Raw genomic sequence first — 26247 nt, forward strand, 5'->3', positions numbered from 1 at the left:
CCTTCCGCCACTCCCTCCCCCCTCCCCTTCCGCCACTCCCTCCCCCTCCCCTTCCGCCACTCCCTCCCCCTCCCCTTCCGCCACTCCCTCCCCTCCCCTTCCGCCACTCCCTCCCCCTCCCCTTCCGCCACTCCCTCCCCCTCCCCTTCCGCCACTCCCTCCCCCTCCCCTTCCCGCCACTCCCTCCCCCTCCCCTTCCGCCACTCCCTCCCCCTCCCCTTCCGCCACTCCCTCCCCCTCCCCTTCCGCCACTCCCTCCCCCTCCCCTTCCGCCACTCCCTCCCCCTCCCCTTCCGCCACTCCCTCCCCCTCCCCTTCCGCCACTCCCTCCCCCTCCCCTTCCGCCACTCCCTCCCCCTCCCCTTCCGCCACTCCCTCCCCCTCCCCTTCCGCCACTCCCTCCCCCTCCCCTTCCGCCACTCCCTCCCCCTCCCCTTCCGCCACTCCCTCCCCCTCCCCTTCCGCCACTCCCTCCCCCTCCCCTTCCGCCACTCCCTCCCCCTCCCCTTCCGCCACTCCCTCCCCCTCCCCTTCCGCCACTCCCTCCCCCTCCCCTTCCGCCACTCCCTCCCCCTCCCCTTCCGCCACTCCCTCCCCCTCCCCTTCCGCCACTCCCTCCCCCTCCCCTTCCGCCACCCCCTCCCCCTCCCCTTCCGCCACCCCCTCCCCCTCCCCTTCCGCCACCCCCTCCCCCTCCCCTTCCGCCACCCCTCCCCCTCCCCTTCCGCCACCCCCTCCCCCTCCCCTTCCGCCACCCCCTCCCCCTCCCGGCTGCCCTCTTTTCCCCCCCCACCCCTGCCCCCCTCCCTACCCCAGCCGCCCGCTTCTCCTCCCTGCCCACCCCCTCACCCTCCCCTTCTGCCACTCCCTCCCCCTCCCCCTCCCCTTCCGCCTCCCCCTCCCCTTCCGCCACTCCCTCCCCCTCTCCCTCCCCCTCCCCTTCCACCTCCCCCTCCCGGCTGCCCTCTTTCCTCTTCCCCCCCCCCCCCCCCTCAGCCTGCTCCCCCACCCCTGGACCCCTCCCTACCCCAGCCGCCCGCTTCTCCTCCCTGCCACCCCCTCCCCCTACCCCTCCCCTTCCGCCACTCCCTACCCCTCCCCTTCCGCCACTCCCTCCCCCTCCCCTTCCACCACCCCCTCCCCCTCCCGGCTGCCCTCTTTCTCCCCCCCCCCCCCCCCCCCCCTCAGCCTGCTCCCCCACCCCTGGCCCCCCTCCCTACCCCAGCCGCCCGCTTCTCCTCCCTGCCACCCCCTCCCCCTCTCCCTCCCCTTCCGCCACTCCCTCCCCCTCCCGGCTGCCCTCTTTCCCCCCCCCCCCCCCCCCCCCCCCCGGCCCGGCGTGGTGTTTGCCCGTCTGTAACCTGGTTCCTGATTTCCAATGTAGGACGATTCTCCTCAGTGTCATCTCACTGCTGAATGAGCCGAATACCTTCTCTCCTGCCAACGTGGATGCTTCAGTGATGTTTCGGAAATGGCGCGACAGCAAAGGAAAGGATAGAGAGTACGCAGAGATCATCAGGTGAGTCTGGACTGCTTCCGATCTCTGAAATGCCATTCATGTACTTCCCGGGTCTCGGGAGCCGTGATTATATATCAACAACAACTTGTATTTATATAGCGCCCTTAATGCAGTGAAACGTTCCACAGGAGTATTATGCGAAAAAAATTTGACACCGAGCCACACAGAAACATAGAAAATAGGAGCAGTAGTAGGCCATTCGGCCCTTCGAGCCTGCACCATTCAGTATGACCCCGCTGATCCTCTATCTCAGCAACATATTCCTGCTTTTTCCCCATACCACTTGATGCCTTTTGTTTCTAGAAATCTATCGATCTTCCTCTTAAATATATTCAGTGACTTGACCTCCACAGCCTTCTGTGGTAGAGAATTCCACAGGTTCACCACCCTCTGAGTAAAAACATTTCTTCTCATCTCAGTCCTAAATTTCCTACCCCTTATCCTGAGACTGTGAGCCCTTGTTCTAGACTTCCCAGCCCGGGGGAAACATCCTCCCCGCATCCAGTCTGTCCAACCCCATCAGAATTTTATACATTTCAATGAGATCCCCTCTCATTCTTCTAAACTCTAGTGAATACAGGCCTAGTCGACCCAATCTCTCCTCATACAACAGTCCTGCCATCCCAGGAATCAGTCTGGTGAACCTTCGCTGCACTCCCTCTAAGGCAAGTATATCCTTCCTTAGGTAAGGAGACCAAAACTGCACACAATACTCCAGGTGTGATCTCACCAAAGCCCTGTAAGACATCCTTGCTCCTGTACTCTCATCCTCTTGCAATGAAGGCCAACATACCATTTGCCCCTAACTGCTTGCTGCACCGGCATGTTTGCTTTCAATGACTGGTGTACAAGGACACCCAGGTCCCTCTGTACATCGACATTTCTCAATCCGTTACCATTTAAATAATACTTTGTCCTTATGTTTTTCCTACCAAAGTGGATAACTTCACATTTATCCACGTTATACTGCATCTGCCATGTGTTTGTCCACTCACTCAACCTATCTAAATCGCCTTGCAGCGTCTTTGCATCCTCCTCACAACTCACAATCCCACCTAGCTTTGTGTCGTCATCATACTTGGAAATATTACATTTGGTTCCCTCATCTAAATCATTTATATATATATTGTGAATAGCTGGGGCCCCAGCACTGATCCCTGTGGTACCCCACTAGTCACTGCCTGCCACCCCGAAAAAAACACGTTTACTCTTACTCCCTGTTTCCTGTCAGTTAACTAATTTTCAATCCATGCCAATACATTACCCCCAATCCTATGTGCTTTAATTTTGCACATTAACCTCTTATCTGGGACTTTATCAAAGGCCTTCTGAAAATCCAAATACACTACATCCACTGGTTCTCCCTTATCTATTCTATCAGTTACATCCTCAAAAAACGCCAGTAGGTTTGTCAAACATGATTTTCCTTTCATAAATTCATGTTGACTTTGTTTAATCCCGTTGATATTATCTAAGTGTGCCGTTATCACATCCTTTACAATAGACTCTAACATTTTCCCTACTACTGATGTCAGGCTAACCGATCTGTAGTTCCCCTTTTTCTCTCTCCTTCCTTTTTTAAATAGTGGAGTTACATTTGCTACCCTCCAATCTGCAGGAACTGTTCCATAATCTATAGAATTTTGAAAGATGACAACCAATGCATCCACTATTTCCATGGCTAACCGGGAGCTAAGTCAGCGAGTGCAGGGGTGATGGGTGAGCGGGAATTGGTGCGAGTTAGGACACAGGGGCAGCTGAGTTTTGGATCATCTCTAGTTTACGTAGAGTAGAATGTGGGGGGCTGGCCAAGAGTGCGTTGGAATAGTCAAGTCTAGAGGTAACAAAGGCATGGATGAGGGCTTCAGCAGCGGATGAGCTGAGGTGGAGCGGAGACGGGCGATGTGGGGGGAGACCAGAACACGGGGCCATCAATATCAGACAGTCACGAATAAATCCAATGGGGAATTCAGGAGAAATTTCTTTACCCAGAGAGGGCTGAGAATGTGGAACTCGCTGCCACAGGGAGGGGTTGAGGCCAATAGTAGCGATGCAATTAAGGGGAAGCTGGATGAGGGAGAAAGGAATAGAGGGATTATGGTGATGGGGTGAGATGGGGAGGGGGCTGGTGTGGAGCATCGACCCCGGCACGGAGCGGTGGGGCCCAATGGCCTGTTTCTGGGCTGTGCGTGAAATCATGGAATGATTGCAGCACAGAAGGAGGCCATTCGGCCCATCGAGCCCGTGCCGGCTCTCTGCAAGAGCACCTCAGCCAGTCCCACTTCCCCCGTCCCTTTCCCCGCAGCCCTGCACACACTCCTCCTTCACGTATTTATCCAACTCCCCTTTTGGAGGCTGCGATTGAGTCTGCCTCTTCCCCCCCACGTGTGGATGGTCTCTGCCCTCGGTGATGCAGCAAGCGGCTTTGATTTTCTCTCTCTCTCTCTCCCGCAGGAAGCAGGTTCTGGCGACGAAGGCGGAGGCAGACAAGGACGGGGTGAAGGTGCCCACCACGCTGGCGGAATACTGCGTGAAGACCAAGGCCCCACCTCACGACAACAGCTGCGACCTGCTGTACGACGACCTGTACGACGACGACGACATGGACGACAACGACGACGACGGAGACGGCGACTACTACGACGACGACGACGACTCGGGAAACGAGGAATCGTGACCAACGGCGGCTGGGAGGGGCTATCTGACCCCTGGCCCCCAAACACCCCCTCTTCCCCCCCTCCCCCTCAGGGCGACGCCCAATCTCCTCCCCCCCCCCCCTCCTCAGGGCGACGCCCAATCCCCCCCCCCCCCCCCCCCACCCAATCCCCCGGGGCCCCGCCCGCCCCTCCCCGAGGGGACACCCGGCCTCCCTCCCCCAGTACCTGTGCTTGGAGCCACGTTGCTCCCATGCTACCCGTCCACAACAGGCTCTGTTCCTGCTGTGCCGGGGGGGGGGGGGCTGTGTGAAGGGGAGGGGGTGGGGGGGCTTGTAATCTTCTCCTTATTTCTGATGCTGTGTCATTGATTTTTTTTTTTGAAGTCTGATGCTGAAACATTTATGGTGCGGTGCTGCATCGCTCCATGTAATATGCTGATAAAGATTGTCTCTGGCGATACTCTCTACCTGCTCATCCGCCCCGTTCTTGGTCTCTGGGGGGGGAGGAGGGAGGAGGGAGGAGGGAGGAGGGAGGAGGGAGGAGGGAGGAGGGAGGAGGGAGGAGGGAGGAGGAGAGGCTGACCCGGAGGGGGCCAGACCCTGTGAGGGAGGGGCTGACCCGGAGGGGGTCAGACCCTGGGGGTGGAACGGGCTGACCCGGAGGGGGCCAGACCCTGTGGGGGAGGGGCTGACCCGGAGGGGGTCAGACCCTGGGGGTGGAACGGGCTGACCCGGAGGGGGCCAGGCCCTGTGGGGGAGGGGCTGACCCGGAGGGGGCCGGACCCTGTGGGGGAGGGGCTGACCCAGAGGGGGCCGGACCCTGGGGGTGGGAGGGGCTGACCCAGAGGGGGCCGGACCCTGGGGGTGGGAGGGGCTGACCCGGAGGGGGCCGGACCCTGGAGGGTTGGGGGGTTTGCGGGCTCCGGGGTTTATGAAGCTGCTGACCCGGATTGCTTGGTGTTTCCATGGGCAGCTGAGCCTCTGGGTAAACATGTTGACCTCGAATCTACCCTCGTTTCACTGCCGGGGAGGGGCTGATCTCATACCCCCCCCCGCCCCTCCTGGAACCTCGCCCCCACCCAGAGCCCCCGGACTGGCCCCCACCCCCCCCACACAGATCTCGCTGCAGTCGATGCGATCGCCGGGCTTGATGCCACTTGCTCTCCCGCTCGGTTTGCCAGTGTGACAGTGCCCCTGGTCGGCGGATTGGGTATGTGTGGTGCTGGGGAGGGGTTGGGATGTGCGCACGGTTAAATATAAAGGTTGCGTTTTGGGCCCAGTGAAGCTCAAAACCCATCGCACCGGTGAGAAATTCCGCGTTGCAGGTTGGTGAGCAGAGGGGCATTCACGGCTGGGGCCTTCCCGCTGCCCCGGGCTGTTTCTACAGTAATTCACACTCGGCTTTTAGAACTGCCAAAGATTTGGGGTCTTCTATGCCTCAAAACACTTTCTAAATGATTGTCCCAGCTCGGCCCACTCACACAGGGAGACGGAAATCATCGTCGGGCTCGGATTCTGCAGCTGGGGTGAGGCGGACTCGTGGCCTCCCACTGCACAGGGCTCAGCCCATTCGCAAATCAATTCCTGACCTGCCGCAGACTTGCTCTGTGTCACAATGGTCACGGGGTTTCTGAAGGCTGGTGAGGTGTGGCGCTCTCTGGGGGTACAGTGTGTGTGTGTGTGTCTCCAAGGTACAGTGTGTGTGTGTGTGTGTCTCCAGGGTACAGGGTGTGTGTGTGTGTCTCCAGGGTACAGGGTGTGTGTGTGTGTCTCCAGGGTACAGTGTGTGTGTGTGTGTGTGTCTCCAGGGTACAGTGTGTGTGTGTGTGTGTGTCTCCAGGGTACAGTGTGTGTGTGTGTGTCTCCAGGGTACAGTGTGTGTGTGTGTGTCTCTCCAGGGTACAGTGTGTACAGGGTGTGTGTGTGTGTGTGTCTCCAGGGTACAGTGTGTGTGTGCCTCCAGGGTACAGTGTGTGTGTGTCTCCAGGGTACAGTGTGTGTGTGTGTGTGTGTGTGTCTCCAGGGTGTGTGTGTGTGTGTGTGTCTCCAGTGTGTGTGTCTCCAGGGTACAGGGTGTGTTTGTGTGCGGAGGGGCGGGCAGCAGAGTCGCTTATCAGTTCTCACCGCAAGTGTCCCAGGATTTTAATTTGAATCTTTTTCTTTCTTTAAAATCGAATAAAGAACTTTTGAGGAGCCTGTGGGAGTTGTGTCCGCCGCAGTGCGTCTGTTTCTAACTGGCCCCCCACGTGGTGAGGGCCCCCTCCTTCCGGGGCCTCAGTCTGCTGGGGGGGTGGGGGGGGGGGGGTGGTGCAGGCTATTTGCGGCAGTTCCTGTTTCAGTCTCGCTGTTCCCGCTGCCTGAGCAACTGGGCCCAGGCGCTGGTCTGAGTGGACAGGAACACCCGTCCCTTTGCCCCGCTCTGTGTTTGGGGATTTGATGTCAGGATTGCATACCTGCACACAGCAGCTCATTAACCCTCTGAGGGACAGGCACCAGCCCACACCAAGGGGAGGACACTGCAGGGCAAAAGCTCAAATCCCACAGCAATACTTGGTCTTCATTGTCCTCTCCACACACACTGACTCTCACTGGGGTACGGGTCCCACACACACTGACTCTCACTGGGGTACGGGTCCCACACACACTGACTCTCACTGGGGTACGGGTCCCACACACACTGACTCTCACTGGGGTACGGGTCCCACACACACTGACTCTCACTGGGGTACGGGTCCCATACACACTGACTCTCACTGGGGTACGGGTCCCACACACACTGACTCTCACTGGGGTACAGGCCCCACACACACTGACTCTCACTGGGGTACGGGTCCCACACACACTGACTCTCACTGGGGTATGGGCCCCACACACACTGACTCTCACTGGGGTATGGGCCCCACACACACTGACTCTCACTGGGGTACGGCTCCCACACACACTGACTCTCACTGGGGTACGGGCCCCACACACACTGACTCTCACTGGGGTACGGGCCCCACACACACTGACTCTCACTGGGGTACGGGTCCCACACACACTGACTCTCACTGGGGTACGGGTCCCACACACACTGACTCTCACTGGGGTACGGGCCCCACACACACTGACTCTCACTGGGGTACGGGTTCTATGGGCACTGATCGTCTTACAGTATATCACCACAAGGTGGAAATCTTTGTGTATGAGCCCAGAGAGTGAGTGTTCTAATTATGCAAAGTATTACAGCCTGTCTTGGATCAACATCCGCTTTGCCTGATTTGCCAGTAAGTGTCGCTGGATACCGATCAGGAGCCTGCACCCTGCCTGAGATCCCGTCACTAGCTAAGGCCAATTATCACTCTCCAATCATTGGCCAGGCTGACCCAGTGCCTGGGGGTCTCCTGGTGCCCGAGGTGACTGGGTGCCCGAGATCTCCTGGTGCCTGGGGTGACCCAGTGCCCAGGGTCTCATGGTGCCCGAATGTAAAATCATTTGAAAGAATTTAAAGGCTGCCCATAGTACCGTCTCCTATTGGCCTTATGTAGAGTATTATAGGATACTGTTGTACATTTTGGTGGGAAGTATGAGGAGAGACCATGCACACAATGGTACAGTTTTAAAGGGGGTGCACGAAAAGAGAGACTGGGGGTGCTTGTGCATAAATCGTTGAAGGTGGCAGGGCACGTTAGCAAAGCAATTAATAAGGCACATGGGGTGCTGGGCTTCATAAATAGAGGCACAGAGTACAAATGCCAGGAAGTTATGCTAAACCTGTATAAAGCACTGGTTCGGCCCCAACTGGAGGATTGTGTCCAATTCTGGGCCCCGCACTTTAGGAAGGATGTGAAAGCCTTGGAGAGGGTGCAGAAGAAATTTACTAGAAAGGTTTTGGGGATTATGGAATACAGTTACGTGCAGAGACTGGAGAAGCTGAGGTGGTTCTCCTTGGAGCAAAGTGGGCTAAGAGGAGATTTGATAGAGGTGTTCAAAATCATGTAGGGTTCAGAGAGTAAATAAGGAGAAAGTGTTTCCAGTGGCGGGAGGGTTGATAACCAGAGGGTGCAGATTTAATGTGATTGGCTAAGGGACGAGAGGCAACACGAGGAAATCTTTACGCAGCGACTGGTCAGGAGCTGGTGGAGGCAGACTCGATCGTGGCTTTCAAAAGGGAATTGTAGAAGTGCCTGAAGGAGAAAGAATTGCAGGACCATGGGGACAGGGCGGGGGAGCGGGACGGGCTGGATTGCTTTTTGAAAGAGCCGGCGCAGACTCGATGGGCTGAATGGTTTCCACCTGTGCTGTACTGTTCTATGATTCTATACATTCTCTCTTGCCCTTATGCGGGGGTATTATACGATTGTCATACATTCTTTATCTCAAATACAGGTTCGTGGACAAGGAAGCAGAATAAACATCTGGTTAATTCTCTTTATTAAATCAAGTCAATGAGATAATGAAGTACAACCCCTTACATAGAGTGTTAATGAGGTCTAGATACTGATTAAAATATTACACTCGTATACCAGGGACTCTCAGCAGATTGAAACCACGTTGCCTGGACTGTTAATGCTCTCCTCAGCAAGACTCGATCCAAAGGAGTTCAAGTGTCCCAATCCTTTATATGTTTATTTACGCCCGCCTGACGGAATGCCATTACGTTACCGCGCTCTCACAGTCTCAGGTTAATCTCCCTTCGAGTCTGCGCAATAACTTCTGTCCACTAATAGTGTCAGCTGGGGCTCAGTGGGCAGCACACTCAGCTCTGAGTCAGAAGGTTGTGGGTTCAAAGTACACTGCAGAGACTTGGGCACAAAAATCTAGGCTGACACTCCCAGTGCAGTACTGAGGGAGCGCTGCACTGTTGGAGGGGTAGTACAGAGGGAGGGGCGGTAGTGAGGGAGCGCTGCACTGTTGGAGGGTAGTACAGAGGGAGTGTCGGAGGGGCGGTACTGAGGGAGCGCCGCACTGTCGGAGGGGCAGTGCTGAGGGAGCGCCGCACTGTCGGAGGGGCAGTGCTGAGGGAGCGCTGTACTGTCGGAAGTGCCGTCTTTCAGATGAGATGTTAAACCGATGCCCCATCTGCTCTCTCAGGTGGACCTAAAAAAATCCCATGGTGCTATTTTGAAGAAGAGCAGGGGAGTTCTCCCCGGTGTCCTGGGGCCAACATTTATCCCTCAATCAACATAACAAAAAAACACATTATCTGGTCATTATCATACTGCTGTTTGTGGGAGCTTGCTGTGTGCAAATTGGCTGCCGCATTTCCCACATTACAACAGTGACTACACTTCAAAAGTACTTCATTGGCTGTAAAGCGCTTTGAGATGTCCGACGGCGCTACAGGAATGCAAGTCTTTCTACTCATAAGTGAGATACGGTGACCATCAGTTTTGACCTTCCCAGTACATTCAGACCCAGGCTGTCCGTCCCACATCGCTCCTGGCAGCCCGCCACTCAATTATGATTTACCTTCTATATTTCATAATCTCTTCTGATGGACGGTTAGTGAGATAACGTCTCCACGACCCCAGCCCTGAGCTGTCTAGCCATTACAGAACACCTCAATCTTCCATGCTGCAATGCTTCATCTCACCTTTAACAAGCTCCCCGCTGGAGTGGAGCTAATCTACAGGACAAGGAGGAATTTGTTCAACCTCCACCACCTCTAGGCCAGATCCAAGGTCGTCCCAATTTCTATCGTTGAATTACAATTAGGAGATGATTCCTGCATTTGTGTACATTCGGAGGCCGAACTCCAAACCATCATTGACACCTTCACTGAAGCGTATGAGAATCTGGGTCTTACATTAAACATCCGTAAGACAAACGTCCTCTCCCAACCTGCCCCTGCTCCCTGCTTATCAAGATCCATGACGAGACCTTGGACAATGTGGACCATTTTCCATAACTCAGAAGCCTACTGTTAGCGAGTGCAGACATTGATGACAAGGTCCAACACTGCCTCCAGTACATCAGTGCAGCCTTCGGTTGCCTGAGGAAGAGTGTTCGAAGACCAGGATCTCAAACTTGGCACCAAGCTCATGGTCTACAGAGCAGTAGTGATTCCCGCCCTCCTATATGCTTCAGAGACATGGACTATGTACAGTAGGTACCTCAAAGCACTGGAGAAGTACCACCAACGCTGCCTCTACAAAATCCTGAAAATTCATTGGCAGGGTAGATGTACCAACGTCAGCATTCTCTCTCAGGCCAACATCCCCAGCATTGAGGCATTGACTACGCTCAATCAGCTCCGATGGACGGGCCACATTGTCCACATGCCCGATACTGGACTCCTGAAACAAGCACTCTACTCCGAGCTACGTCACGGCAGGCGAGCTCCAGGAGGGCAGAGAAAATACTTCAAGGACACCCTCAAAGCCTCCTTGAAAAAATGTAACCACCCCACCGACACCTGGGAATCCCTGGCCCAAGACCGCTCAAAGTGGAGGAGAAGCATCCGAGAAGTCGCCGAACACCTCGGGTCTCTTCGCCGGGAGCACGCAGAAGCCAAGCGCAAACAGCGGAAGGAGCGCACGACAAATCAATCACCCCACTCACCCGTCCCTCCAACCACTGTCTACCCCACCTGCATTGGTCTCATCAGTCACCTTAGAACTCATTTTAATGTGGAAGCAAGTCATCCTCGACTCCGGGGGGCTGCCGAAGAAGAAGATATTCAAGAGAGATCGATAGATTTTGGGATATTAAGGGAATCAAGTGATTTGGGGACAGTGCAGGAAAGTGGAATTGAGGTAGAAGATCAGCCATGATCTAATTGAATGACGGAGCAGGCTCAAGGGGCCGAATGGCCGACTCCTACTCCTATTTCTTATGTACTTATTATGTTCTACCGAGTGCACAGTAAATCTGACGAATGCTGTGTGTGGGAGCTTGCTGCGTACAAATTGGCTGCCACGTTTCCCACATTACAACAGTGACCACACTCGAAAAATTACTTCATTGGCTGTAAAGCGCATTGAGACGTCCTGAGGTTGTGAAAGGCGATATATAAAGGCAAGTCTGTCTTTTTTTCTGTACCTAACCCCTTCCTGTACCTGCCCTGGGAGTGTTTGATGGGACAGTGTAGAGGGAGCTTTACTCTGTATCTAACCCCCTGTACCTGCCCTGGGAGTGTTTGATGGGACAGTGTTGAGGGAGCTTTACTCTGTATCTAACCCCCTGTACCTGCCCTGGGAGTGTTTGATGGGACAGTGTAGAGGGAGGTTTACTCTGTATCTAACCCCGTGCTGTACCTGCCCTGGGAGTGTTTGATGGGACAGTGTAGAGGGAGCCTTACTCTGTATCTAGCCTGGGTGAAGGTGCGATGAATTAGGGCATGGAGCCCAGGGGCAGCACGGGCCAGCCCACACTGCGATATGTGGGCGCACTAGGTCTGTGCAGCAGAGCTGGTCTCCTGTCGCCTTGGGTAACCTTTGCCACTGGACCAAGACCGAGCTCGGTCAAGCCCGTGTGGTGGCTGGTGTGCAACGGTCACCACAAGTTAAAAAAATCCACCCACAGGCATCTTCCACCCTTCACTTGGAGTTCAGGACTGAAACAGTGAGTCCTGCATTGAAACACCTGTGCACCCATTCCTGGTTCCAGGGACCGCCTGCGCTGATGACATTATTTTATGGTGACACAGCCAGCCCGGAACCATGGGCCGTGACCCGCGCGGCCACCCGAGCCCAGTCTGGGGGCGCCCGGCCCTCCCGAGCTCTGATTGGCCGGCGGGAGGCGCGGCTGGAGGAGGGATTGAGCGCGGGACCGGAAGCGCGGAGCCGCCGGGGCCGAGGAGCCGGAACCGAGAGACGGAGCGCGGGGCCCGGGCCGGTGCGGCGGGTGAGAGCGGGGGGCGCGGGGGCTGGGCACCGGGCACCGGGAGTCCACCGCGGGGGGAAGGGGCAGAGCGGCCGGCGGGCGGGCGGGCAGCGCCCCTCCCCTCCCCTCCCCTCCCCTCCCCCCTTCAACCCCCCCTGCCTCGTCACCCGTCACCCCCCCTCCCCCTTCCACTCGCCCCCCCACTTCCTCCCCTTCCACCCCCGTCGACCCTTCCCCCCCCCTCCCGTCTCTCCCCCCCCCCCTCCCGTCTCTCCCCCCCCCCCTCCCGTCTCTCCCCCCCCCCCCGTCTCTCCCCCCCCCCGCCTCTTCCGCCCCCCCCCACTTCCACCCCCGTCGCCCCTCTTCCCCCCCCTCCCCCTTCGCCCCCTCCCCCTCTCACCCCCGCCCCCTCCCCCTCTCACCCCCGCCCTCTCACCCCCGCCCCCTCCCCCTCTCACCCCCGCCCCCTCCCCCTCTCACCCCCGCCCTCTCACCCCCGCCCCCTCCCCCTCTCACCCCCGCCCCCTCCCCCTCTCACCCCCGCCCTCTCACCCCCGCCCCCTCCCCCTCTCACCCCCTCCCCGTCGCGCGCCCTCCCCTTCCACCCCCGTCGCCGCGCCCTCCCCTTCCACCCCCGTCGCCGCGCCCTCCCCTTCCACCCCGTCGCGCGCGCCCTCCCCTTCCACCCCCGTCGCCGCGCCCTCCCCTTCCACCCCGTCGCGCGCGCCCTCCCCTTCCACCCCCGCCCCCTCCCCCTCTCACCCCCTCCCCGTCGCGCGCCCTCCCCTTCCACCCCGTCGCGCCTTCCACCCCGTCATGCCCCCCCTTCCACCCCCGTCGCGCCCCCCCCTTCCACCCCCGTCGCGCCCCCCCCCTTCCACCCCCGTCGCGCCCCCCCCATCACGCCCCCCCTTTCTCCCCATTGTACTGCCTTAGGTTGAAAGCCTGAGGTGTGCCTTGCTGGATGATGTGTTACTGAAAGTCCAGGCCCTGCTGATCAGGTTCTGTGCTGACTGAAGCGGGCAAGCCGGATCCCAGCTCATCGCAGAGTGCGAGCTGCTGCTGCTCAGCCAGTCAGCCTCTCATTGATTTTCGGGCAGTGTTAATTTTATTATCCCCTGCAAGGAAAGCTGCTGCGGGATCTCTGCCGTTAAATTCTGTTCTTATTCCCTTCCTGAACGATTGAGCAAGTTGCTCGATTGATGAGCTGGATTAATAGAGCATTTTGCTGTTTGGTCCTGAGCAGCTGTGAGTTATATTTAATTCCTGCTCTCTGTCCGTACCCACCATTCGCTATGGGGGTTGGTCTCGCTCGGAGACCCTCCATAGATACTGATTTAGGGATACCCTTTCCCACAGAGGGGAGGGGAGGGGTGGGGAGGGGAGGGGAGAGTCACTCTCTGCAGATGATCCAAACTCCCTCTGGTGACTGATATAGATTGTTTTGATGCTAGCTCAGATCAATCTGTTAACCAGAGAATAATTATTGGGGGTGGGGTGGAGAGGAGAATTTATAGCAGTTTTTAATCGATTTAATACTGTTGCCAAGTATTTTCACATTCCTTTGTAGTAATTAAGACAAAAGAAGAAGTGGGGATCACTGGATTGGGTGTTAGTCTCTGAAGTGAGCACTGAAAGAATGAATCCCGCTCCGTATTACAGACTCTGTTGCCACCGTTTCAGTTTAACACTGACTGCTGACTGGCTTACTTGATTTCCCTGAGCCCTTGCTCGGAGTTAATAAATGGAAGGCTGAGGTTCAAGATAAATTCTTAAGTATTCTTTCTTTCTTTCTTTCTTCCTGCTTTCTCTCTCTCTCTCTCTCTGTCTCTCTCTCTCTCTCTCTGTCTCTCTCTCTCTCTCTCTCTCTCTCTCTCTCTCTCTCTCTCTCTCTCTCTCTCTGTCTCTCTCTCTCTCTCTCTCTCTCTCTGTCTCTCTCTCTCTGTCTCTGTCTCTGTCTCTGTCTCTGTCTCGCTCTCTCTCTGCCTCTCTCTCTATTGTCACAGGCTGTTCACCTTTGGCATTGAAACTGAGGCCTTTGCCAGCCAGTGACTGTGATTGGAGAAGTTGGGGATATTCTCCCTGGAGGTAGAAACTCCTTGTGATTCCGTGGGTTCTCGGAACTGACTTAATTCATGTCATGATTGGGGGGGGGGGGGAGAAATTGTGCTGGAAATTGTCCTGGTTCAGTTCAAGTTTCTGATAAAATTCATTTGTAAACAACAACAACTTGTATTTATATAGCGCCTTTAACGTAGTGAAACGTCCCAAGGCGCTTCAGAGGAGTATTATGTGATTTAAAAAAATTGACACCGAGCCCAATAAGTAGAAATTAGCGCAGGTGACCAAAAGCTTGGTCAAAGAGGTATGTATTAAGCACCGTCTTGAAGGAGGAAAGAGAGGCGGAGAGGTTTAGGCAAGGAGTTCCAGAGCTTAGGCCCCAAGCAACAGAAGGCACCAATGATGGAGCGATTATAATCAGGGTTGCTAGAGGAGGGCAGACATCTCCGGGGGGGGTGGGGGGGGCGCAGGTGTTTGTTGGGCTGGAGGCGATTACAGAGATAGGGTGGGGTGCAAACGTAAAACCTTCAATGAACAACGCAATAAAAAGTAATTTGTTTATTTATCCTTGACATTAAAAAGTAGTCCTTTATATATTTAAGAGTGGTGACCTGGTGCAGTATGATTTTTTTAAATTTTGGTAGTCTGTCATATCCAACAAAGACGTTGATGTGCTAATCATCAATGGCACGTGTCTTCAGTGGCTGTATAGGCCAATTCTGGATGCACATAGTCTCTTGCACGTTGGACAAGGGAAGTTCGATGTGCCTGATGCCGACAGTACTGCCACCTGATGTCATCTATCTCTAGTGTCCCGCAGGCGTTGACATCGGCTTTCTTCGAAGGTCTGGCAGGCAGTCCTCGTGTGGGTTCACCACTGGATTTTATTAGCTGCTGTATTCTCGAGGTCCTTTGGTCGGATGCCACAGTACTGGAGGTTAGCCTCGATGCAATCTTTGTAGCGCTTGCGGGGGCGCCCCTGGTGTCTTCGACCTTCACAGAGCTCGCCGTGAAGAAGCTGACGAGGGATCCTTGGCTCATCCATGCGGATGACATGTCCAGCCCACCGGAACTGGGCTCGCATGATCATCACCTCGATGCTAGTTGATTGTGCTCTCTCCAGAACCTCAAAGTTTGACACCCGGTCTTGCCAGCGTATGTGGAGTATAGATCTGAGACTGCGCATATGGAAAGCTTCCAACTTTTTGATGTGATGCCTGTCAGGTGTCCAGGTCTCACATCCATAAAGGAGAGATGAGAGAACGACTGCTCTATACACCAACAGTTTAGTTGACAGTCGGATGTGGTGGTGACTCAACACCTTAGTGCGCAAGCGACCAAGTGCCTGGCTGGCTTTACAGATCCTTGCATCAATCTCCTCGTCCAAGGACCCGTCACTTGATATGGTGCTGCCAAGGTACTTGAAGCTGTCCACTGACTTTAGTTGTATACTGCCGATGGAGACTGTGGGGGCAGGTGCTGTGGTGCCAGGGGCAGGCTGATAGAGAACCTCGGTTTTACTGAGGCTGATGGTTAGGCCAAACAATTCTGTTGCCTCAGCAAATTTGCTGAGTATGAATTGTCGGTCACTCTCCTTGTGTGCCATGAGGGAGCAGTCGTCAGCAAAAAGTGCCTCTAGGGTGAGTCGTTTCCGTACTTTGGTCTTTGCAGCAAGGCAGCGGAGGTCGAACAGTGAACCATCTAATCGATATTTCAGGTAGACCCCAAACTCCAAGTCTTTTATGGCATAGTTCAAGACGCAGGTAAAGAATAGATTGAACAGAACTGGAGCGAGTACACAACCTTGTTTCACTCCATTTGAGATGGCAAATGGGGCCATGGTTGTGCGGTCTGAGAGCACTTCACCTGTCATGTTGTCATGAAACAGCTCGATGATGTGGACAAACTTCCTTGGGCACCCAAGTTTTGTCAAGATTGACCACAGCGATGCTCTGTTGACTGTATCAAAGGCCTTGGTGAGGTCAATAAATACAGCGTACAGGTCCATGTTCTGCTCAATGCACTTCTCCTGCACTTGTCTGAGTGCAAAGATCATGTCCGCTGTGCTCCGACCAGGTCGAAAGCCACATTGTGTTTCTGGAAGATTTACTTCTGAGACACTAGCTATGAGTCGGTTCAATACTATGCGAGTGATGATCTTCCCAGCAATGGACAGAAGCGATATTCCCCTGTAATTGCCACAGTGCTTTGTTGCCCTTGTTCTTGTAGAGGGAAACTATCATAGCGTCACGGAAGTCCTGTGGCATGTCTTCATCTTCCCAGATGCTAGTTATTATATCATGAAAGGCCTCGAGAGTTGCTGGGACTACTGCCTTGTAGATTTCGGCAGGGATTCCATCCTTTCCTGGAGCCTTTCGTGTACTCATCTGGTTGATGGCTTTCTTTACTTCGTCCATGCTGGGAGGAAGATCAAGATCTTCTTTGATAGGTTGCTGGGGTATGGAGTCAAGTGCTTCTTCATTCACTGTTGAAGGTCGATTAAGAAGATTACTGAAGTGTTTTCTCCACCTCTCATTTATGCCAGCCCTGTCTTTGATCAAAGTGCTGCCATCTGCTGAAAATGCGGCTGAAAATGGGTTTATCACCAAAAATAAGCATTTTATTCGTGGTGTCCAGTCTTTCACCCTTTCACCTTTGAGTAACCCAATCTAAAATAACAGAAAATGACGCACACGATTTTGAACCATTTAATAGTTTCACTGGTGTGCACTAGTCAGTTTCTTAGTAAATTAAGTACTTTTCGATATGAAGAAACTTTTAAAATGACCTGGTAGCGCCAGTGTGCCAGGAGAATTGGAAGAGCTTTCCCGAACTAGTGCAGTGCTGGTTTGTGGGCGGGGCCAGGTTTGTAGGTGGGATAGGTTTGTGGATGGGGTCTGATCCGGGGGAATTTAATTTAAAGCAGTGTAAAGTATCGGGGGAAACACGACACAAGTGGTTTTGGGCGTAACTCACCTACAATTTAAATTCTCCGACCCTTTAGTGCTGGAAGGGCCGGTTCCCCCCTGGATTAAGAGAAGCAAAAGAGGAAATAGCAGAGTCTCTGACCATCATTTTCCAGTCCTCTCTGGCTACAGGTGTGGTGCTGGAGGACTGCTAACGTGATACCTTTGTTTAAAAAGGGAGAAAGGGATAGACCGAGTAATTACAGGCCAGTCAGCCTTACCTCGGTGGTGGGAAAATTATTGGAAAAAATTCTGAGGGATAGGATAAATCTTCATTTCGAAAGACATGGATTAATCAAAGACAGTCAGCACGGATTTATTAAGGGAAGGTCGTGTCTGACTAACGTGAATGAATTTTTCGAGGAGGTAACCAGGAGGGTCGATGAGGGTAGTGCATATAATGTGTGTATGGATTTTAGCAAAGCTTTTGACAAGGTCCCACATGGCAGACTGGTCACGAAAGTAAAAGCCCATGAGATCCAGGGCAAAGTGGCAAGTTGGATCCAAAATTGGCTCAGAGGCAGGAAGCAAAGGGTAATGGTTGATGGATGTTTTTGTGACTGGAAGTCTGTTTCCCATGGTGTTCAGTATTGGGTCCCTTGCTTTTTGTGGTATATATCAATGATTTAGACTTGATTGTAGGGTGTATGATTAAGAAGTTTGCAGATGATACAAAAATTGACTGTGTGGTTGATAATGAAGAAGAAAGCTGTAGACTGCAGGAAAATGTCAATGAACTGGTCAGGTGGGCAGAACAGTGGCAAATGGAATTCAATCTGGAGAATTGAGAGGTAATGGCCTGGAAACCCTAGCCACCTCGGGATCCGTACGGAGTGTGTACGGACCCAGAAATGCATTGCAAAAGCCGGTTTTCAGTCCACAATGCGCATGCACTGAAAAAGGGCTTTTCCGATCTGTCGAGCTGGAGCTGGACAGATTAACCGCATCTCGGGAGCCAGGACATTCGCACGGGCAAGATTGCGGGATTTACCCATATCTTGCCCAGCAAATGTCTCAAAACTCGTATGCCTGATAAAAGCAGCACATAGCTTACTGTTACAGGCATAAGAGTCTAAAAATATACAAAAATATAGTAAAATTAAATTTAAAAGACACATTTTATTTTTATAAACCCTGCCCACTACGTTACATTTATTTTTAACCATAATTAAAAAAAACTTGTTAAAAACTCAGAATTTTTTTTTCTCAAAGATATTTATTAACTTTAATTTCAATTAATTTTAATTATGTGGGGTGTGTTTTTTATTTTTTTATTTGGTGTTATTGTGTTTGTTTTTTTTCCCCTCAATTAATAGCAGTGAGAACTGGTAGATACAGAGTTCCCGTTGCTATTAATCAGAAAGCTGTGGAATACTGTACCTGATTGGTTGCATCTTCTCCGTGGGAACCTGGAGGACGGGAGCGCGCTCCGCAGTGCGGGAAGAGAAGGCCTCCCCACCAGAATCCCACGCTCCTCCCGGACCAGCAGGTACTTGAGTAGACATTTCAGCCCCAATGCATTTGGTGAGAGCGAACAAGGCAAGAGAATACACATTAAATGGTACGACACTGAGAAGTGAAGAGGAACAGAGGGACCTTGGAGTGCAGGTCCACAGATCCCTGAAGGTAGCAGGCCAGGTAGATGAGATGGTTAAGAAGGCATACGGAATACTTGCCTTTATTAGCCGAGGCATAGAATACAAGGGGGTTTATGCTTGAACTGTATAAAACACAAGTTAGGCCACAGCTAGAGTACTGCGTGCAGTTCTGGTCACCGTATTACAGGAAAGATGTGATTGCGCTGGAGAGGATACAGAGGAGATTTACGAGGATGTTGCCTGGACTGGAGAATTTTAGCTATGAGGAAAGATTGGATAGGCTGGGGTTGTTTTCTTTGGAACAAAGGAGGCTGAGGGGGAGACTTTATTGAGGTGTATAAAATTATGAGGGGTCTGGATAGAGTGGATAGGAAGGACCTATTTCCCTTAGCAGAGGGGTCAACAACCAGGGGGCATAGATTTAAAGTAATGGGTAGAGGTTTATAGGGGATATGAGGGGAAATAGCTTCACCCAGAGGGTGGTAGAGGCAGAAACCCTCACCACATTTAAAAGCACTTGGATGTGCGCTTGAAGTGCCGTAACCTACAGGGCTATGGACCGAGAGCTGGAAAGTAGGATTAGCCGAATAGCTCTTGGTCGGCCGGCGTGGACACGATGGGCCGAAATGGCCTCCTTCCGTGCTGTAAATTCCTATGATTCTATGATTATGCTGATCGAACTAACGGAATCTCTGGCCTGTTGGATCTAGTATGGTGACTGGGCTATGATTTAAGATAGGATTTTTATGACCAGTTTGTTTCACAAATTGCTCTTGGTCCTGGAGTAAACCTAAATTTTTCAGTAGTTTTAATGGTCTCCAAGCGAGAGGGAGGGATGTCATTGATCTCTGCGAGTCTGTTCATTTGTATAGTGACGTGCTTGGTTTCCCGGCGGGGGTACGATGTGACGGGGCACAGTGCGGGGGGAGGTGCTACAGTGCGGGCATACAGTCGGGCTACAGTTTGGTACTGTACATGGGGAGTTATCAGGAATAAGGGGAGAATATGCACCTTATTCTGTGCAGTAGCTGGCGACCGTAGAATCATAGAAACGTACAGCACAGGAGGAGGCCACTCGGCCCGTCCGGCCTGTGCTGGCTCTGTGACGGAGCAATCGTGTTCAGTTTCCCCCCCCACCCCCCCCCCCATCTCTCTTTCCCCCCCCCGCCTTGTCTCCGGGACCCTGTCAGCTCCCCGACAGAGATCGATAGATTTTTGGACACTCGGAATCGAGGGATATGGGGATCGGGCGGGAAAGTGGAGTTGAGGTCGAAGATCAGCCATGATCTTGTTGAATGGTGGAGCAGGCTCGAGGGGCCAAATGGCTGACTCCTGCTCCTAATTCTTAAGTTCTAATGTTCATTTACCAAGTACACGCCCAATCTGCAAGTCTATTCCTGTCTTCCTGTATTTTGTCGCAGTCCTCTGTATTAACTACACCCCAATATGGCGTTGTCTGCAAATTTTGAAATTGCACTTCTGATTCCCGAGTCCAAATTATTTCTGTAAATGGTGAACAGCAGTGGTCCCAGCACCGATCGCTATGGACACCGCTTCACACCATTTGCCAGTCTGAGTAGTTACCTTTAACCCCTACTCTGCTTTGTAGCCAGCTTGTGATCCATTCTGCTCCACTTGCTCTGACCTCAATCATGACTCCACGATGTGGTATTTTGTCGAAGGCCTTCTGAAAACTCAAATATATTGTTTCTACTACATGGCCCTTGTTTACTCTTTCTGCGACAACTTCAAAGAATTCAATAAGGTTGGCCAACCGTGACCTTCCCATTTGGAATCTGTGCTGACTCGATTATATTTTCAGTTTCTAGATGTTTTTCTATTACATCTTTTAATAAGGATTCCATTAAATTTCCTCCCAGCAATATTAAGCTAACCTGTCAGTAGTTCCCTAAACATATTTCTCTCTCCGATTGTAAATATAGATATGACCGTAGCTGTCCGCCAGTCCTCTGGCACTATTCCCCTTTTTATATCTACATGTAACCGTGGATCTTTGAAGGTGAAAAAGCCCAGGCACTGCTGTACAAACAATCGCTTGCGGAATTGGCCAGCTTTACCCGAGGACAGCTGGGGGTTCCTATCACCGTCTCGGCCCCTGCTGCCCGTGGGTGGCAGTGGGAGACGGGTAGCGAGGGTGGAAATGGGGCCCCGCGGTTCAAGCTATTCGCGGTCTCTGTCGGGCTCTCCTGGACCGCACATGGGCGGGACTCGAAGCCCAGACTGCCCTGTGCATCAACACAAACCAGGAGTGACCAGATCGCAATCACCCCCAGCCTCCTGACCATTTCACTAATGTGAGAGGAGCAAGTTTTCATACTGCGTCCACTCCTACTATAGATACAGAACATCCCTAGATCCTGTCCCCCAAGGTTGAGTTGTGTCTGGAGAGAACTTGAGGTGTATAACACTGGGGTACAGTACTGGTGGGTACAGGTCTGTCACTGTATAACACTGGGATACAATACTGGTGAGTACAGGTCTGTCACTGTATATACCAGACTGATTCCCGGGATGGCGGGACTGACATATCAAGAAAGACTGGATCAACTGAGCTTGTATTCACTGGAGTTCAGAAGAATGAGAGGGGATCTCATAGAAACGTTTAAAATTCTGACGGGTTTAGACAGGTTAGATGCAGGAAGAATGTTCCCAATGTTGGGGAAGTCCAGAACAAGGGGTCATAGTCTAAGGATAAGGGGTAAGCCATTTACGACCGAGATGAAGAGAAACCTCTTCACCCAGAGAGTGGTGAACCTGTGGAATTCTCTACCACAGAAAGTTGTTGATGCCAATTCACTAAATATATTCAAAAAGGAGTTAGATGTTGTCCTTACTGTAGGGGGATCAAGGGGTATGGCGAGAAAGCAGGAATGGGGTACTGAAGTTGCATGTTCAGCCATGAACTCATTGAATGGCGGTGCAGGCTCGAAGGGCCGAATGGCCTACTCCTGCACCTATTTTCTATGTTTCTATAACACTGGGGTACAGTACTGGTGGGTACAGGTCTGTCACTGTATAACACTGGGGTACAGTACTGGTGGGTACAGGTCTGTCACAGTATAACACTGGGGTACAGTACTGGTGGGTACAGGTCTGTCACTGTATAACACTGGGGTACAGTACTGGTGGGTACATGTCTGTCACTGTATAACACTGGGGTACAGTACTGGTGGGTACATGTCTGTCACTGTATAACACTGAGGTACAGTACTGGTGGGTGCAGGTCTGTCACTGTATAACACTGGGGTACAGTACAGGTGGGTACAGGTCTGTCACTGTATAACACTGGGGTACAGTACTGGTGGGTACAGGTCTGTCACTGTATAACACTGAGGTACAGTACTGGTGGGTACAGGTCTGTCACTGTATAACACTGGGGTACAGTACTGGTGGGTACAGGTCTGTCACTGTATAACAGAGGTACAGTACTGGTGGGTACAGGTCTGTCACTGTATAACACTGGGGTACTGTACAGGTGGGTACAGGTCTGTCACTGTATAACACTGGGGTACAGTACTGGTCGGTACAGGTCTGTCACTGTATAACACTGGGGTACAGTACTGGTGGGTACCGGTCTGTCACTGTATAACACTGGGGTACAGTGCTGGTGGGTACAGGTCTGTCACTGTATAACACTGGGGTACAGTACTGGTGGGTACATGTCTGTCACTGTATAACACTGGGGTACAGTACAGGTGGGTACAGGTCTGTCACTGTATAACACTGGGGTACAGTACTGGTGGGTACAGGTCTGTCACTGTATAACACTGGGGTACAGTACTGGTCGGTACAGGTCTGTCACTGTATAACACTGGGGTACAGTACTGGTGGGTACCGGTCTGTCACTGTATAACACTGGGGTACAGTGCTGGTGGGTACAGGTCTGTCACTGTATAACACTGGGGTACAGTACTGGTGAGTACAGGTCTGTCACTGTATAGCACTCAGTGCCCGCTTTGGCTGGTCTGACGGGCACTCAGTATTCCGGGAGCCTTGAAGTTAATGTTGCAGTGAAGGAGAATTTTCACTAAAATTAGTTTCCGGCTTGGCTTCAGCCACATATTGGTTTTGAATTGTTTTCTCTGGTGGGGGAGTTTGGAACAAGGGTCAGAATGTTATAATTAGATGTTTGTCATTCAGGGTGATGTCAGGAAGCACTTCTTCACACAAAGGGCAGTGGGAATCTGGAACTCTCTTCCCCCAAAAGGCTGTGGATGCTGGGGGTCAATTTGAGCCTTCAAGACTGAGATTGACAGATTTTTTGTTGGGTCAGGCCATCGAGAGATACCGAGCAAAGGCGGGTATGTTGAGGGACAGATCAGTCATGATCTGATAGAATGGCGGAGCAGCCTCGAGGGGCTAAATGGGCCTCCTCCTCCTGTTCCTGTATAACAGCCTCGAGGGGCTGAATGGCCTCCTCCTGTTCCTGTATAACAGGCTCGAGGGGCTGAATAGCCTCCTCCTGTTCCTGTGTAACAGGCTCAAGGGGCTGAATGGGCTCCTCCTGTTCCTGTGTAACAGGCTCGAGGGGCTGAATGGGCTCCTCCTGTTCCTGTGTAACAGGCTCGAGGGGCTGAATGGGCTCCTCCTGCTCCTAACACTGGTGACTGGAGATGATTTGCCTCGCCCTTGCCCGACACTCATGGGTTCCTTTCTGACATTGTGAGTCGTGGTTTCCGTGAGGTCTTCCAGTCTCTGCCAGCATGTTACTGGAACCTGTGGGCTGCACAGAGCGGACAATGGCCGGTTTTGATTGGCGGCCCTGAGCTGAACCAGGGCAGCAGACTAACCCTAGACTGGATGGCACTGCTGCAGTACCTGGGGTTGTGGTGCTGTATTTAGACCACATTTTGAGAGACGACACAGGCAACAAGGAGGAACTGCAGCTGGTCAACTTAACGCAGGCCCTCATCTCTGATGAGGAAAAACAGCTTGTATTTATATAGCGCCTTTAACGTAGTAAGATGTTCCAAGGCGCTTCACAGCAGTGTTATAAGACAAAACAAATAAATTTGAAACCGCGCCACGTTAGAATAAATTACGGCAGATGACCAAAAGCTTGGTCAAAGAGGTGGGTTTTAAGGAGCGTCTTAAAGGAGGAAAGAGAGGCGGAGAGGTTTAGGGAGGGAGTTGGAGAGGTTTAGGGAGGGAGTTCCAGAGCTTGGGGTCCAGGCAGCAGAAGGTACGGCCACCGATGGTTGAGCGATTATAATCAGGGATGCTCAGGAGGGCAGAATTTGAGGAGCGCAGACATCTCGTGGGGTTGTGAGGCTGAAATAGATTACAGATATAGAGAGGGGCGAGGCCTTGGAGGGATTTGTAAACAAGGATGAGATTTTTGAAATCGAGGCGTTGTTCAACCGGAAGCTAATGTAGGTCAGCGAGCACAGGAGGCGATGCGTGAACGGGACTTGGTGCGAGTTAGGACACAGGCGAGTTTTGGATCACCTCTAGTTTAGGTAGGGTAGGATGTGGGAGGCTAGCCAGGAGTGCATTAGAGTAGTCAAGTCTGGAGGTAACAAAGGCATGGATGAGGGCTTCAGCAGTAGAAGAGCTGCGGTGGGGCGGAGATGGGCGATGTTGCGTCGGTGGAAATAGGCGGTTTTAGTTATGCTACGGATATGTGGCCAGAATCTCATTTCAGGGTCAAATATGATGCCTAGATTGCGAACAGTCTGGTTCAGCCTCAGATAGATGCTAGGGAGAGGGATGGAGTCAGTGGTTAGGGAACACAGTTTGTGGCGGGGACCAAAGACAATGGCTTCGGTCTTCCCAATATTTAATTGGAGAAAATTTCTGCTCATCCAGTATTGGATGTTGGACAAGCAGTCTGACAATTTGGAGACCGTGGAGGGGTCGGGAGAAGTGGGGGTGAGGTAGAGCTGGGTGTCGTCAGCGTACATGTGGAAACTGACCCTGTGTTTTCTGATGATGTCACCAAGGGGCAGCATGTAAATGAGAAATAGGAGGGGGCCACGGACAGATCCTTGGGGGACGCCAGAGGTAACGATGCGGGGGCGGGAAGAGAAGCCATTGCAGGTGGTTCTCTGGCTACGATTAGATGGATAAGAATGGAAGCAGGCGAGTGCAGTCCCACCCAGCTGGACGATGGTGGAGAGGTGTTGGAGGATGGAATGGTCAACCGTGTCAAAGGTTACAGACAGGTCGAGAAGGACGAGGAGCGATAGTTTACCTTTATCACACTCACAAAGGATATCATTTGTGACTTTGATGAGAGCCGTTTCGGTACGGTGGCAGTAGCGAAAACCAGATTGAAGGGATTCAAGAAATGAGTTCCAGGGAAGATGGGCACGGATTTGGGCGGCGACAACACGTTCAAGGACTTTGGACAGGAAAGGAAGGTTGGAGATGGGGCGATAGTGAGCAGCACAGTGGGGCCAAGGGTTGTTTTTTTGAGGAGAGGGGTGATGACGGCAGATTTAAGGGAGAGGGGCAGTACCTGAGGAGAGAGAACCGTTAGCAATGTTGGCTAACACGGGAGCCAGGAAGGGAAGTTGGGTGGTCAGTAGTTTGGTGGGAATAGGGTCAAGGGAGCAGGAAGTGGGTCTCATGGATAAGATGAGTTTGGAGAGATCAAGAGGGGAGATCAAAGAGAAACTGGAGAAAGATGTGAGTTTAGGGCTCGGGCAGGGGGGAGCCTCAGGGGAAGTTGGGCCCTGTGGGCCAGGACAAGGAAGGGGACTCGCAGAGGCAGCTGATCGGATGGTCTCCGCTTTGAGACAAAGAAGTCCATGAGCTCCTCACACTTGATGGAGGTGAGTGTGGTGGAGACAGGGTAGAGGGGTTTAAGAAGACAGTTAGCAGCAGGGAATAGTAGCCCGGGGGTTATCTTTGCATCCCAGAATGATCCTGGAAACGGTGAATGCTTCCATGCAGACTCTGGATCACAATCCCCCCAAAATATCTGCCTTCCTCTCCACCCCTTCCTCCACCCTCTCCCACACTTCTCTCGTCCTTCCTGCCTCTCGTCCCCTCTCTCAATCAAAGCCTCCTTTTCTGCCCCTTTTCTGCCAGATGCCTGGGGTGAGCCAAGGCTCAGACCTGGAACCTCCACCGTCCCAGATACACCGGCGTGGAGGAGAGACCATGGCCAAGATTCAGGCCCATCTTCAGCAGATGAACCATCAGATCCAGGCTCAGACCTTCGCCGTGCAGAAACAGGCACAGCAACAGCAGTTCCAACGGCTCAAGGTAAGACTGACTGACGGATCAACGGAATCCACTGGACTTCCAGCCGTGCATCCGACAGGCACCCCCGCCCTGCCCGCCCTTGCAGTGCCCACTCCCCAGGCGTACAATCGACAAGCACCCCTGGGTGCCCGCTCCCGCGGTGCCCCCCTTCCCCCCCCCCACCCCCCCCCCCCCAGACGTGCATCGGAAACGCATTTAGCAAGAGGTGCAGTTACTGTCTGGAGAGGTCTCCAGCAGATGACAGAGCTCACGTTACTCCCTGTCCAAAATCTGTGCATCTGCGCAGGGCCCTGAGTTTCCAGGGATAGCGATCGTCCTCGCAGTTAATGGGCGTTTTATTTGGCCAAGACGTGAGTGACCCGCACTCACCCAGGGTAAGTGCCGAGGTTAAGATGGACGGACCTGCAA

General features: G+C 53.0%; 2 protein-coding genes across 2 annotated transcripts in view; both read left to right on the plus strand.

Annotated features, from left to right (window-relative positions):
- LOC139229378 (ubiquitin-conjugating enzyme E2 R2-like) overlaps window positions 1-4640 on the plus strand; it is a 6676-nt gene extending 2036 nt beyond the window's left edge. Inside the window, exons 2-3 of the mRNA XM_070861077.1 lie at window positions 1385-1519; window positions 3974-4640. Of these exons, the coding sequence (XP_070717178.1) occupies window positions 1385-1519; window positions 3974-4196 (358 nt within the window). The 3' untranslated portion in view covers window positions 4197-4640. The remainder of the gene's footprint in view (window positions 1-1384; window positions 1520-3973) is intronic.
- A 7264-nt stretch (window positions 4641-11904) lies between these two features.
- Window positions 11905-26247, plus strand: part of LOC139229379 (paired amphipathic helix protein Sin3b-like) — a 41307-nt gene continuing 26964 nt past the window's right edge. The window contains exons 1-2 of the mRNA XM_070861078.1: window positions 11905-12002; window positions 25663-25839. Of these exons, the coding sequence (XP_070717179.1) occupies window positions 25663-25839 (177 nt within the window). The 5' untranslated portion in view covers window positions 11905-12002. The remainder of the gene's footprint in view (window positions 12003-25662; window positions 25840-26247) is intronic.

The sequence above is a fragment of the Pristiophorus japonicus genome, chromosome 18, assembly GCF_044704955.1.
Source record: "Pristiophorus japonicus isolate sPriJap1 chromosome 18, sPriJap1.hap1, whole genome shotgun sequence".
NCBI classification, from domain to species: Eukaryota; Metazoa; Chordata; class Chondrichthyes; family Pristiophoridae; genus Pristiophorus; species Pristiophorus japonicus.